This window comes from Schistocerca gregaria, chromosome 1 (genome assembly GCF_023897955.1).
Source record: "Schistocerca gregaria isolate iqSchGreg1 chromosome 1, iqSchGreg1.2, whole genome shotgun sequence".
NCBI classification, from domain to species: Eukaryota; Metazoa; Arthropoda; class Insecta; order Orthoptera; family Acrididae; genus Schistocerca; species Schistocerca gregaria.
Genome location: NC_064920.1, coordinates 1,208,488,709 through 1,208,504,056, shown reverse-complemented (window position 1 = coordinate 1,208,504,056; position 15,348 = coordinate 1,208,488,709). Strand labels below are relative to the sequence as shown.

At 40.0% G+C, this 15,348-nt stretch overlaps 1 protein-coding gene across 3 annotated transcripts in view; it reads left to right on the top strand.

Moving 5' to 3' along the window:
- The window catches only part of LOC126284807 (lysosomal alpha-mannosidase-like), a 261,589-nt gene that overhangs the window by 208,146 nt on the left and 38,095 nt on the right, over positions 1–15,348 (top strand). For all 3 annotated transcript variants that reach the window (XM_049983989.1, XM_049983999.1, XM_049984008.1), the window contains 4 exons: positions 1,119–1,318; positions 8,974–9,155; positions 9,226–9,434; positions 10,509–10,722. In XM_049983989.1, the coding sequence (XP_049839946.1) occupies positions 1,119–1,318; positions 8,974–9,155; positions 9,226–9,434; positions 10,509–10,722 (805 nt within the window). The remainder of the gene's footprint in view (positions 1–1,118; positions 1,319–8,973; positions 9,156–9,225; positions 9,435–10,508; positions 10,723–15,348) is intronic.

Sequence of the window (15,348 nt, the reverse complement as noted above, 5' to 3'; positions counted from 1 at the left end):
CTTAGACCTACATAGAAGGCTCAGTGTGGCAACTTATGCTCTGCGTGTAATCACCCCCATTGGTGATGAGGACGCTACTAAAGCTGCCTACTTTGGTTATTTTCATTCTGTCATGTTGTATGGCATAATATTTTGGGGCAACAAGCCTTTAGCCAAAAAAATATTTACTGCACAGAAGAGAGCTGTTAGAATCATGAGTGGTGTTCATCCAAGATATTCTTGCAGAAGTCTGTTTCATAAGTTACAAATATTAACACTTACCTCTCAATTCATATTTTCTTTGATGATTTTTGTTTCTAACAACCTATCTCTTTTTAAAACTAATAGTGAATGTCATGATCATAATACTAGGTCTAAAAATGATCTACACAGGGATCTGAAACATTTAAGTCTTGTTCAGAAAGGTGTTCATTATTCAGCCACAAAAATTTTCAACTCCCTTCCATCAGGTATTAAAGATCACATTAATGTCTTACCTACTTTTAAATGTAAATTGAGAGAATACCTAATGGTAAATTCCTTCTATTCTCTTGATGAGTATCTACAGATAAAGCAATGATTTTTTATACTGATAAAAATTTGTTTGATATAGATCACATTAACTGTTTAATTTGGAAAATGTACTATATTTCCTTTTTAGGTATTGTTTTATATTACTTGAGCTATACCTTTGATTTTATTTTAACCTACAAACTTATTCATAATCTTATGGTACATTTTTGTCATTTTATATATTTGTATTATTTGTTTAATTTGGAAAATGTACTATATTTCCTTTTTAGGTATTGTTTTATATTACTTGAGCTATACCTTTGATTTGATTTTAACCTACAAACTTATTCATAATCTTATGGTACATTTTTGTCATTTTATATATGTGTATTATATCTGTTGTATGTAATCATGACTCATTCCACATCCTTGTGATTTATCACAATACGGATTAATGGAATACGAAATAAATAAATAAAATAAATAAATAAATGTTTCATTCATATGTTATTAAAAGAAGTATAATTATACCATTTGTCAGAGTAGTTACTTTGCTTTTTTTCTGGTATGCCAGTGTTGTGTATTCTACTGTCATTAACTAGAAGAATTTATTGTATCCATAATAGGTCTGCAAGCAATTATATGCACTGGCTGATGTGGAAGAAGAATATGAAGAGCATTTGAGTAATCTGCGTGAAGCACTGGGCATTATGCAACATCATGATGCCATTACAGGCACAGCAAGACAAAATGTTTTTGAAGATTACAGTCGTCTCATATATGAAGGATTTCAGCACTGTGGAAACATTACTGAAAGAGCTCTACGGTAATTTTATTTTTTCATTTCAATATTTGCAATACAAATGAGAAAATAACTACCTTCTCTCTCAAAAGTAAAGAAATAAATAAATGTCTCAGGTATCCACTGATGCTGTATTTAATTTACTTGTAATCTGAAATGTAGAGCTTAGTCCTTAAATGGAGGGTCAGACCAACTTTATTTTGAATTAACTGCATTAACAGTTTGATTTTGTATAATTTAATGACTAACCACAGTGAGTATGGGTACCTTTGATAGAGGGGGCAGGGGGGGGGGGGGATGCCAAAAGAAAATGGAAAGAGAGAGGGGGCGGAGGAAAGCGACTGCCTGTCTGTATGGCAAGTTTGTAAGAAGAATTTAGCTTGGAATACTGATTGGGCAGCAAAATTCAGTTTCCTATCCACCACTCAATAGTTCCTGTACTTTGCGACTGGTTGCGTTTATGAATTCCCTTACCCATTTTTCACTTACAATCTTCAAAAATGAAAAGTGTGGTTCCTTAAATATCACAGGCTCTTTCTCAACTGAAGAAGTGAACTGAATTTATGCTTAACTGGGATTAAAATCACATTCAATACAAGAATTACTACGAGAAGAAGTGACATGAAACACTAGAAATCAGTTCATCACAGCAGTATTGATTCTGTTCAATGGTATAGATATAACTTTGGAATGCAAGTAATGTAAATAGAATATTATTACTATAAAAGTATTAAAATGCATGTAAACTGTTACCAAGGGATTCATATTGGACACTGCTTAGTGTTGTAAATATTTTAGCTTTCCTGTGTAGCTTACATTTGTTATCTGTTTATGTTAAAACAAAACCACATATTTCCACAGCACTGCAGACCATTTCTTTATTGCAGTTGGTTTTAACAGAAAACTTAAAAATTGTTTAAAACTATGTATAGCCTATGTCCATCTGAATGGTTATTAGAAGTTAATATAAAAGTTTGAAGTAGATGAGTCAAGAACTTTTTGAGACCATTTTCATTCATATTCCATATCATCTGTTACAATTTAGAGTTCCATACCTTGAAAGTGGGAGAAGTAGCAATAAGGAGCCAAAATTTGCACCCTGACAAAATTCTCAAAGATACCTGAGACTGGGATGTATACCCAATTCCCATACTTTTTTAGCAATTATGAAGTTGCCAGAGTAACTTGTATTATTTATACTGATGAATATTCTGTATATTAAACCAAACATTTCTAAATGTATACTAGCCAAACACCAAGTGTTGCTCAGGTATGTATTTATTCCAATTTACTAGTAGTCCATATCCTTCAGCCCCCTCCCTCTGTTCCTCACATCCTAACTCATCTCTCTTTTCATCCTACCCTCTCTCTCTGTTGACCTTCTCTCCAGTATCACAGTCGGTCTCCTCCTCTGTCCATTTCCTACATCCTCTATCTCTGTCCATGGTTTCCTCCTCCCTACCTCTGTACACTTCCTCCTCCCTCTCAGTTTCTCTTCCCCCCCCCCCCCCCCCCCCCCACACACACACAGACACCCACATGCACACGCACACGCACACCCTGCCCACCACCCTCACTATCCATATCCTCCTCTTCTCTGTCCATCACCACCAACTCCCTCTGTATGTCCATCTCCTCTCCGACCACTCGGTGATCATCTCGTAATATACCTCTCTCTGTACATCTTCTCTTTCCCCTCACTCTGTAAATTTCCTCCTTCACCTCTCTTTGTCCAGACCCTCCTATGTTCTCCAATAACCTCCTCCTCACCATTCTCCCAGTAATCTCCTCCTCCCTCTCACTCTCTCCATCCCTCCTCACCCCTCTCTCTGCTGATTTCACCTGCCAACCTCTTATCTGTCCATCTCTTCTCACAGCTCTCTGTTTGTCCACTTCCTTCTTCCATTTCCCCTGTCCACCTCCAAGTCACACTTCTATCTGTACATATCCCCCTCTCCCTTTAATTGTCCATCTCTTTCTCCCCCTGTCTCTGACCATCTCCTACTCACCCTCTCTCCCCAGGGGTGGAGGAAGGGGCGGAAGTGGACAGAAATAGAATGAAGGATTAGTTGGACAGATAGAGACGAGAGGATTAGATGGACAGAGAGAGGGAGAAGAGTAGATATGCAGAGTGATGGTGAGAAGAGGAGAGTGTCAAGGAAAGGGGTGAGGAGGAGAGAGACAGAGAGAGGGGAGAGAAGGAGAGGGAGAGACACCTTCTCCTCTCCCTTCTTACTGTATGTTTTATCCTTCCCCCTCTCTATGTTCATCTACTCCCCAACCCCCCTCTCTCTCCATCTGATTTTCCCATTCTCTGTTTATCTTCTCCTCCCCCTTACGCTTTCCATCTTTTCCTCCCTCCCCACCTGTCACCTCCACCTCTCCCATCACTATGTCCATTTTCTCCTCCCTCTCTCTGCCTATCTTAACTTCCCCCTCCCCCCTTCAGTCCATCCACTCCTCCTTGCCTTCTCTTTGTGCATCTCTTTCTCTCCCTCTGCCTGTACGTCTCCCCCTTTATCTGACCCTCTCCTCCCCCCACTCTCTCAATCCATCTCCTCCTCCCACTGTCTCTGTCCAACTTGTCTAGTCCCCTCACTGTGTCCATCTCCTCCGCATTTCTCTCTGTCTGTTGATTTTATCCATAGTGGATATGAGGTTGTCGTTGTAAAAACTAAAGTTAAAATGTCAGCTCAGTCACGTACTTACAGTGTAAAAAACAGTAGGATCTATGCATTTTGATGGTCAAGTTTTCACAATCTGAACAACCGTAAAAGATCTCTGTGTGGGACCAATATAACACATAAAAAAGAACAATAAAAGTTGTTGTTGTTGTTGTTGTTGTTGTTGTGGTCTTCAGTCCTGAGACTGGTTTGATGCAGCTCTCCATGCTACTCTATCCTGTGCAAGCTTCTTCATCTCCCAGTACCTACTGCAACCTACATCCTTCTGAATCTGCTTAGTGTATTCGTCTCTTGGTCTCCCTCTACGATTTTTACCCTCCACGCTGCCATCCAATATTAAATTGGTGATCCCTTGATGCCTCAGAACATGTCCTACCAACCGATCCCTTCTTCTTGTCAAGCTGTGTCACAAACTTCTCTTCTCCCCAATCCTATTCAATACTTCCTCATTAGTTATGTGATCTACCCATCTAATCAATAAAAGTAATAATAAAATAACATGGCTACTTCCCTGGCAGATTTTTCATCTTAAGATGTGTATACAAATCACTGTAAACTGATAACATGGTTTAAAATGGAATTTCGTATGTTGTCCAGGTTACAGGTGGCATCACAGTAATAGCTCTATGCTTTCACAGCCTGTCTATCTTCATGAACCCTGTGTCCAACAGGCAAACAATGGACCAACAACTTAAGCCTATTACCCATAACCTACCCGCCTATATATAAGACACCACAACAAACCTACAATCTCTTCCCATGTCATCATGATCAACTATATCCTCACCCACAATTACTTCTCCTTTGGAAGCATCACCTACAAACAAATCTATGGTACAGCAATGGGCATCAGCATGGCACCATCCTATGCCCACCTATTCATGGGCCATTGAGAGGAACCCTTCCCAACACCCTAGAAACCTCAAACCCCTCACCTAGTTCAGATTCACTGATGACATCTTTGTGTTTTGATATGAGGATGAAGACACTCTATCCACATTTCTGCATAACCTCAACACTTTCTTCCCCAACTGCTTCACCTGGCCTCCTCTACCCAATAAGCCACCTCCCTTAATGTTGGCCCTCACCTCAAGGATGGCTGCAACAATCCTCGGTCCACGTCAAACTCACCAACCACCAGCCATACTTCCACTTTGATAGCTGCCACCTATTTATATCAAGGAGTCCCTTGCAGGCAGCCTAGCCATTTTAATGACAAGCTACACCTCTCCAAATATACCAAGGGTCTCACTCAGGTCTTCGCTGACCATAATTACCCTCCCACCCTTGTACAGAAACAGATGGTGCACTGTCTCTCCAGTCACCTACAGACTACTACACACCCACTGTCTGGTTATAAAGGGGTACTCACTTCATGACTCAGAACCATCCACAGCATTCTATGCCAGGGTTTTGAGTAACTCTCATAATGCCATGAAATAAGGAATATCCTACCCACTATCCTTCCCACCACTCACGCAATGGCATTCCTCCACCCAAAAAATCTACATAATATCCTTGCACATCCTTACTCCACCTCTGCTCACAACCCCTTGCCACATGACTTATGCCCTGCAACAGATATAGATGCAGGACCTGTCCTAATACATCTTCCCAACACTACCTAATCCAGTCATCTCCTATTCCACCAAATGCAGGGCTAGCTGTAAAAGCAGTCACATGATCTACAAATTAAGGTGCTACCACTTTCCTGCTTTCAATGTGGACATTATAGCCAACAAGGTGTCTGTCTGGTTGAACGGTCACCAAAGACTATGGCCAAGAGACAGCAGGACCATCCAGTTGCTGACATGCCGCCCAACACAGTGTGTTTCACTTCAGTGACTGCTTCACAGTCTGCACAATCTGAATACTTCCAACAACACCAGCTTTTCTTAACTGTGCAGGTGAGAACCCTTGCTGCAATGTGTGCTATGTTCCTGTAACTCTTCCTGAAATGTGTACGATGTTCCTGTAACTCTTTTTGCAATGTCTGCTATGTTTCTGTAACTCTCCCTGCAATACGTGCTATCTTCCTGTAACTCTTCCTGCAATATGTGCTATGTTCCTGTAACTCTTCCTGCAATATGTGCTATGTTCCTGTAACTCTTCCTGCAATACGTGCTATGTTCCTGTAACTCTTCCTGACCTCAACCTTCGCTAGTCCCTGTCGTCCGCCTACCTATCCCCTTCGCTGCATCCATACTAGTATTACACAGTCTTCTTTTCTGTCAATCCACCCACTAGTCTTTTAGTCTTATTCCCCTTCTCTACCTCCCCCCCCCCCCCCCCCTCTGAAACCACTTCTCCCAAAACAAAACACATGACTACACCTAGCAGCCTTACCCTGTTCTGCCCGTGGCCCTGCATGCTCCCACAAACAGCATTACTCCTTCCCATACCCCTACCCATTATCCCTTCCCCTCCCGGCCCAATGCCTCCTCCTTACCCCACCACCTACAACATATTGCTGCTGCCATCAGGTGCAGTTATTGTGTACTGTCCAGCCACAGAGACCAGAGACAGTGGTCAGGTGTATGTGAGTTCTGAGAGTGTGTGTGTGTGTGTTCTCTACTTTTGAAGCAGGCTTTTTGACAAAAATCTTAAATGTATAGTAGTCTTTTCATTTTGGCTGTCTGTAACTCTGTTCCTTCTCTGTATCATGAGTAGCAATCTATACTTTTCCTAATATTGTTGTTATTCTGTATTAGACCTTCCATTGTTTAATTTATTCATAGATTTCTCTAATTTGCTGTTGATACTATTTCTTTTTATCCAAGACACATCTGACCTGTTCTTAAGTAGTCTTTGTGAAGTGAGTGGAGACTGTGCAGTAGGAACTTATTAAGCAAATTTTATCTGCATTTTTAAAGTGATGTATTCTGCATTAATTTTTGTGGATCTGGATGTTAAAGTACTCAGTCTTGCTAAAGCGACACTGTGGTCACTAGTATTTGCTTTTGTCTTGATGCTCCTTATTTGCTCATGGTTATTTGTTGCTAAGACTGGACACAGAATGGGGGAGGAGTAGATAAATTGAGAGAGGGGGATGTGGAGATGGGCAGATGGATGGAGGAGGAGGTGGACAGAGTGGGAGGGGGGAGGGATAGAGAGAGGGATGAGGAGAAGAGGTACAGGCAGAGGGGTAAGGACAGAATCAACACTGAGTTGGTGTGAGATGGAGATCACCAGAGAGAGGAAGGATTTGAAACTGAAATCCCTTTATAAACCCCCCCACCACCACTCTTCTCTGTCTCACTTTGTTCTTCTTTTCCTCTCCTCTCACAGTCTGGCCACCTCACCCTCTCTCTGGCCAGATATGTTCATCCACACAATTAGACCCTGGAATCTATTCCAACACTATCTGCACAACACACCTATCTTGCAGGATAGCCTCAATTCTGGTGGTTGCCAACTCTATGCAATCCCATCCCCGACTCCCTCCACCCCTAATTCACAAAACTATGAGAGCTAGGTGGTTCATATACCCACAGTATTTCTTCTTCCCACATAATTAGTAGTATGTCTGTGAAGTTCAGTTGCAATCGATCTATTGGTTTAGGAAGACTTATGGAACATACATCAGCACATGTGCACACGCACTAGTCTTACCTGCAATTTGGCCCAAGCACACGTATGTCACATATAATGTAGAAGGTCCATCCACCCTCCACTCTGTACATCTCCTTTTCTACCTTCTGTCCTTCAATCTCATCCTCGCACTCCTCTCAGACTGTCCCATCTTGCCACCCCTCCAGTCTGTTCTCCACCTTGTCCCCCCTCTCTGCCTATATCCCACTCCTCTCTTTCTGTCATCTCCTACTCCCCCCACTGTCTATCCATCCCATACTTCACCCTTCTCTCTGTCCATCTCCTCCTCCCTCTTTCTTTAAGCATCTCACTGAACTCTCTATCTCTTTATATTTCCTCTCGCATGTTTCTCAGTACATCTCCACCTTCCCCCTCTTTATCCATCTCTTCTTTCCTTGCTCTCTGTCCCTATTCTTTCCCTTCTTACTGTCTCAGTGCATCTCCTCTTCCCCCACTCCTATCTTACTGTCTCCTCCACCCCCTCTGTGATAGCCTTCTCCTCCCTCTTCTTTCTTCAGAGGTGGAGTAGTGAAATGGGGAGGAGGGGACCAAAAGAGAGAGGGGGAGGGAAGTGGAGGTGGACTTCTCTTCCTAGCCTCTCTTTCTCTCTCTCTCTGTCTCTACTCATATCTCCCCCTTTTTCTGCCAATCTCCTCCTCCTCCTCTCTATATTCATCTCCTTCTGTGCACTGGACTCGCATTTGGGATGACGACGGTTCAATCCCACGTCCGGTCAGTCTGATTCCGGTTTTCAATGATTGAAAATGCGAGGATGGTTCCTTTCAAAGGGCAGGGATGACTCCTTCTCTGAAGTGTTTCTTTTCAGCTGTGCCCATCCACAGGTATAGCCCCTGGATTACATCCCAATACAACCAGACCAAAACATTTTGCTGTATAGGACAGCCTAGATGTTTGGGGTTATGACCTGTTTTCACTCCATCCCCATCTCTCTGAGAGTTAATTGGTTCTTATCCCACCCAGTACTTATTCTCTGACAGTATGTAATGTGAAACTGAGATAATAAATCTCTGTTCTGAACCTGTTTGCCTTAGGAGAAGCAGAGCTCTTGAAATTCATGTCTGTTTTGTACAACTGACAGTGATGCAGCAGTAAGACTAGAAGCCACAATCATTTCAGACTTACAATCATTTATTGGGTGCTTCCTTTCAAAGTTTGTAATTTGAATGTTATATAATGAGAGACTGAAATAACTATGCATACTGAAAAAGTTTGAGTGTTAACTGGTAATTTGTTTGGTATCCTGTCTCATTAAGAAAGTTGTGTTAATCCATCATATTGCTTCTTTAAAGATGTTGTTTGTTTACAGATATTCTGCAACATTCTGACGAATATTTGCGCAGATGTTCTGTTTCCTATATAACTGTGTCACTTCTCTTTTTCCAGCAAACTTTCAGCATCAGATCTGCCATTTGAATCTTGTTTGCTAAGAAATGTTAGCCAGTGTGAACCATCTGAAATTTCTGATACATTTATGGTTACTGTTTACAACCCACTGAGTCATGAAGTCTCTTATTATGTCAGACTTCCAGTTCTTGGCAGTGCATATTCTGTGAGAGATGCTTCAGGTAAGCTATAAGTTTTCATAGATATTAATAACACATTTAAGTAATTTTTCTCACATGTGAATTTGCACAGGGAATGAGCAGAAAGTGCAGTTGGTGCCCATACCAGATCCTGTTCAAAATTTGCCTGAGAGGAGTAGTAATGCAACATTAGAAATTGTGTTTCTGGCAAACGATGTGCCACCTCTTGGCTTTCGCTCATACTATGTTGCAGTAGTTAACAGCACAGATGAAGAAATGTGGAGTGTGGTGGAAAACTCAAATTCATCAATAGGAAATGATGTAAGTTAGTAAAAATATGGGAATCTATTTCTGTTATCACATAATGAAGTGGCTGGATTGCTATTCATTACTTAAAGAGAGTGTTGAGTTGCAGACATGCACAATGAAATGACTGCTAAAAATTTTAGATTTTGGACAAAAAAAGTCATCCTTTTGAAACAGAAAACACTCACATGATCATAGAAGCAGAGCCACTGTCTCCATCAGCTATGAGCTGCCTGTGACTACATCTCACGAGAGCAGCAATCTGGAGAGTGTGGTGAGGGCAATGAGAAGGCATGGGCTGGGGACAGCAAGGGGTGGTAGGTTGTGGGTGGAGGAAGATGTCATGGTGCCTGTGAGAGTGTGTAGTGTCATGATGGGGACAGGATAGTGCTGCTAGATGCAGAGTCAGAAGGCTCTGGGGGTAGCAGGTGCATGGAGGGATGAGCAGTAGAACTGGGAGAGGAGAAAAATAGAGAAGACGAAAGAGTAGTATGTATATTGGTGGAATATAAGGAGTTTGTGGTGCTGGAGAGGGAGCAGGAAGAGGGATAACTTTCCCTAATCTGTTTGATCTCCAGGACTATACATGCCTTTGATTCTACCAACACATCTACTACTATTTTTCTCCTTCTCTCCTCTCTACCTTTCCCACTCCCCTTCGCACCCCTGCCCCTCCCCCCCAGCTCAACCTCCCAACTCTCAGTGTGACATCTTTCCCCACCCCTAACCTCCCACCATCCCCTCTTCCCACCTCCATGCTTCCTCCTTGCCCCCACATCCTACCACTAATTGCTGCAATTTTCAGGCACAGTCACAGTCCACAGTTGGGCCACAGAGGCCAGAGGCAATGGGCGTGTCAGTGTGAGTTGTGGTTGTGTGAATGTGTGTGTTTTCTATTTCTGAAGAAGGATATTTTTGTCTGCAAACTTAAATGTTTAGCACTGTTTTCATTGTGTCTGTGTCCAACTCAATGCCTCTTCTATGTTGTGAACAGAAACCTATCCTCTCTATAATATTGTTGTTATTCCATTTTTACTTTCTGTTGTTTGATTCGCAAACTGTCTTATTATATCTAATTTATCTCCACAGCATCTTCAAGCTCTGTTCAATAAAGACACTGGTTTACTGCAGTCAATCATGATTGATGGTGAAGAGATGGCTTTACAACAGAACTTTCATTATTATGAGGGTTGGGTTGGAAACAATTCTGAGCCAGCACTAAGAGCCTCTGGGGCATACATATTCCGTCCAAATGGATCTTCAGTGGCAGCGTCATCTGCTGTTGACACAAAGATCTTCAAAGGTTAGTAGCAACAGGACTTTGAAATTGGTGTATTTTGTTTTACCATAATTTACTTTATGTAATGGAAATTTCAGTGGGTTCCTTTATCATTATGATCATACAAGGATCCATATTCAGTTTCAGTTTTTTCCCATTCACTATTTCCTTTCCTTCCATTATTCTTTAATCTCTCAATACATATCTTTCTTGTTTCCTCAGAGCACTTTATAATGTTTTTATTTTCATTTTTTTTAACTTCAGATATTCAGTTTGTAGACAATTTTTTTCCCCTGGAGTATACTTGTAGGTCCGTTTTGTTGCCTTGTTGTTATTCATTCTATATGAATGACAAAAAAAATATCACTGTTCTTTTCATCATGTTTATGGTTTTTCTGTATTTTGGTATTTAGTCATCACTACTTCTTAATTCCCAGACTTCTGTGAACCTTATTGAATCTAAAGTTTTCTCATAATTCTCCTCTTTAATAATTCTAACTGGTTTAATTTATTAATTAGTGGTTGGTATTTGCTTCTGTAGAGGCATTGCAGTACCATCAGCAACTAGTAATGCATTACTTTTTCATTTCTCAATGAATGAAACATCAATCATGGATTAAGCTTAAGGCCTGTTTTCACTAGCGGAGTGCTGCCAACAAGGCAGTACAAGGAATGATCCTTGATTGTAGGACACGTGGTTATATTGTCACCCATTCCTCCAGCCATTATTGCCAGTTGATTAATCCTGATGATGCCACTGCTTCTTTATTCAAGCAGCTACTGAACTGGCCTGACAGGGGCTGAATAAACACCATACCAGACCTCCCTACGACAGAAAAAAATCTGTGGCGTATCAGGCATCGAACCCAGGCTGCTATATACTAACAAAGGGAAGGCTAAGACATAAGGACCACCGATTTACTTCAAATGTTGTACTCCTTTAGTAGGCCATTAAAACAACATAATGTGCAAATAGTAAGGTGCACTACTCTGGCAATTCTGAGAAAGTCACACGAGCAGTACTGAAGAAACTGTGCGTAGGTGCTGCACGGTGGAGTTCATGGTGGTCGATTGGTTAGCGTTTGAGCTCCATAAGACAAACTTGTATGAGGAGATGGTTCAATTCTAGCTCAAACCTTCATTTTTTTAGTATGAGTGTAAATTCTGTGATATTCAAAAAATTTGCACCTACACTATTTGTTCTTTCTACATTGGCAACGTCTCATTGCTATGCAGCTTAACTGCCAAATGCAGCCTGCCTCTGTGCCTGCAGCTCAAAGCGTTGAGGTGCAAAGTAGTTCCGGCTATCTTACCAGATTGTATGTACGAAGGATTTCACAGATCACAAAGGCATACATTTTCAGGAAAACTCTGTGTGTTTCTTCATTTACTTGTCGATAGTTATAAATATATTTTCACTAATAATTAAATTTAATTAAAAATATTAAGTAGTCAAATAACATTAAATTCACTAAAGCTTCATGTAAATACACATAGTTTTTAAAACATTATTTTACTTCTCAAATGTTATTTAAGCTAAATAAAATGACAAGCAATGAAAAAAATATAGATTAAAAATTAAGTCTGAGTGGGAGTCATACTGTTCCCTCATACGTGTTCATTTTAGCAAGCTCGAACACTAACCACTGGACCACCATGAACTCCACCATGCAGCACCTACTCACAGGTATACCAGGTACATAATAGATGTGTAAAACTTCTCTTGCAATTTACTCCGAGTTGCCAGAGTAGTGCACATTATGTTGTTTGAATGGCCTACTAAAGGTGTGCAAAGTTTGAAGTAAATATGTGGTCCCAGCATCGTGATCTCCTCTTGCAAGCAGTAGTAGACATAGACACAAAAAAGAAGGACCAAATGCTGATTCCTGTAATCAGACATTCCTCCTGTTTGCAGAAGAAGTATAAGAATTGAAGTAAGGTGAGTATCCTTGGCTGAAACTTATGGTTGAGCCTGTCATTTCAAAAGCTACCAGTGATTGTGGTTGTGTCTATTGTTATCTTATTATTAACAGTAAGAGTTAGTGGAAGTTGTTTCATTAAAAACTTAGGCTACATAGAATGCAAAACTGTGATATATACAGAACAGAAACACAAAAGACATCAGTAGGCTGTGCACAGTGTGTTTGGACAGTATTTGGCAAGGTATGACATGGTGTGACAGCCCTATATAAAAGTTCTACTTATTTGGTTGATGACAGAGGTCAGTACCTCCTTCCAATATTAAAAACGTCTTTATTTTTTACCTACATTTCATTTGGAGTAATACATGCAGTTATGTGCTAACTGACGTTTACCACTTAACTTACTGATATTCACAGTATCGTACCCAGAACTGAGCAGACTCCTACTTTGGAGGTCAGTGGTTGGCTTAAACCAAGGATCATATGTTTCTGTAATGATTTTAGATGCAGATTTCTAGGCCTTAGCTATCAGGTGGAAAATTGTATAGCCTGCCTCAATAGTTTACGTGTACACTACACTAAAAAAACTGGCAAACTTACTGTGGAATGCACAGTGTAGTTTATTGGGCTATAGGAATGACTCCACAGTCTTCCCAATGAATTTATAACATACTAATCTGGCAGTATCACTGCACATATGTGGTGATGCACACAGAACTGTAGTCTTGTGTCCTGAAATTGTTTTGATTGTTATTCTCACAGTTCAGTAACAAGACACAGCTCCATAGGTGTAAGTTGGATAACTTTCCACTTTATCTAGCTTAAAGCACATTCTGGTGATGACCAATTCCATTACACATCACTACCTATTATTAATTGTTTATTAGCAAAAATATGATTATTAACAGAGTTCTAACCAATATGCTTCCTTCATATAAAAATTATTAAACCAAGATAGTTACCTCATGTAAGAATAAAACAAAACTAAACAATGGAAATCCAGGTTGGAATGTCAACAATGTAGGAAAAGATAGTTCACTACTTACCATAAAGACGACATGTCAGGTTGCAGACAAGCACACTTAAAAGATTCTTACACATAGGCTTTTGGCCACAGCCTTTACCGGAAAAAGAAATAGAAATAGACACCATACATTCACACAAGCAAGCACACATCAGTGCCAACTCCGGCATCTTGGACCAGTGTAATATTTAGACAGCGGCATTAGGTGTGAAGTTTTAGAAAAGATGTGACTAAAATTAATGTTAACTCAGACTTATTTGCTGAGATGTTATCATGTTGAATGCTAGCTGCAGACTCATTTCCTCAAAGAAGTTCATAGAAGGCATAACACAGTCAGTGTCTTAACGATGGTTTTAACACATAGATGTTTATGTGTTCATAGCTAATCCAGAAGTTACTATGACATTGTCTGTTTGTTGCATACATAGACTGGTGTAGAAATAATTTATGTCAAATTTATTAGTGGTGTCACTCTATTGATTCAAACATTTATTTTGCTTAACTGTGTATTACATATTTATAAAAAAATTTAAATTTGAGGGAATATTTGAATGATACACTATATACCCACAAGATGCGATTAACAAGTTTTTGTAAAATTTTCAGGTTCATAATTTCTTTAATTTATTCAATTTCTGATAAGTGGTGGTTTTGGATAACCAAATGAACTACATGATTCAGAAAAATTAGAGCAACATAAGTATATTACGAAACTGGGAATTAAATAAGCCTAAGGACTGAAATAAAAATTTTTGGATGGATAAAAATTTTACATATAAATAATTTCTTAGTTAAGGACTTTAAGAGAAAATAAATTGATGACTGGAAAGAGTGAAATTAGATCCATCCAATGAGCTAGATGTTCTTCTCCGTAAACAGTTATTACCGCACCTCATTTTCATGATACTTGGCAGTGGAACAAATTCAGTTATAAATATATCTTGAAAACATTTAGCATTAGTAGCTGGTAAAATATGTTGTGAATAATAAGCTGTGTAAAAAAAAACAACATAAACAAGAACATTGCAATTTTATGTTTGCAGGATATATACATTATGTATGGTACCAGCTGGACCCAGCCACACAGTGCTGTGGCTTAGTCTGGTTAAATGGAAAATCGCTAAATATATATGGGAAGAGGATATATGCCCTAATCTCCTTCTTCCCCCTCGCCCTGTCCCTGTCCAATTCCTCCTTCCCCCCTCTTAGTCCATCCTCACCTGCTCTCCCCTCGCTCTCTCAGTCACCTTCTCCTCCCTTTCTTTGTCCATCTTCTTCTCGCTATAACTCTCCATCTCCTCTTTCCTCCTCTCTCTGTTCATTATTTCCATCCCATTCTCTATGTCCATTTCCTCCCATCCATCAGCCCATCTCTTCTTTCCCTCCCATTGACCTCGAACCTTGTTTATTGTTTTTGCAAATACTGTAGTCTGAATATTTAGCAGAGTATTGTGTAAAATTTGAAGTGTATCGAAGAAGAACTTTACGTGATTTATTTTTACACACACACACACACACACACACACACACACACACACACACACACACACACACACACACGCCCATTTATTAGAGTAATATGTGAAAAACTTAAGTAAATTGGTCAAACACATTTAAAGATTCTTGGTAACAATGTTTCCCCTCTATATACCACATAATATTCTTACCTGATATATATATCAAATTATGTAGCCTGTATTTTTC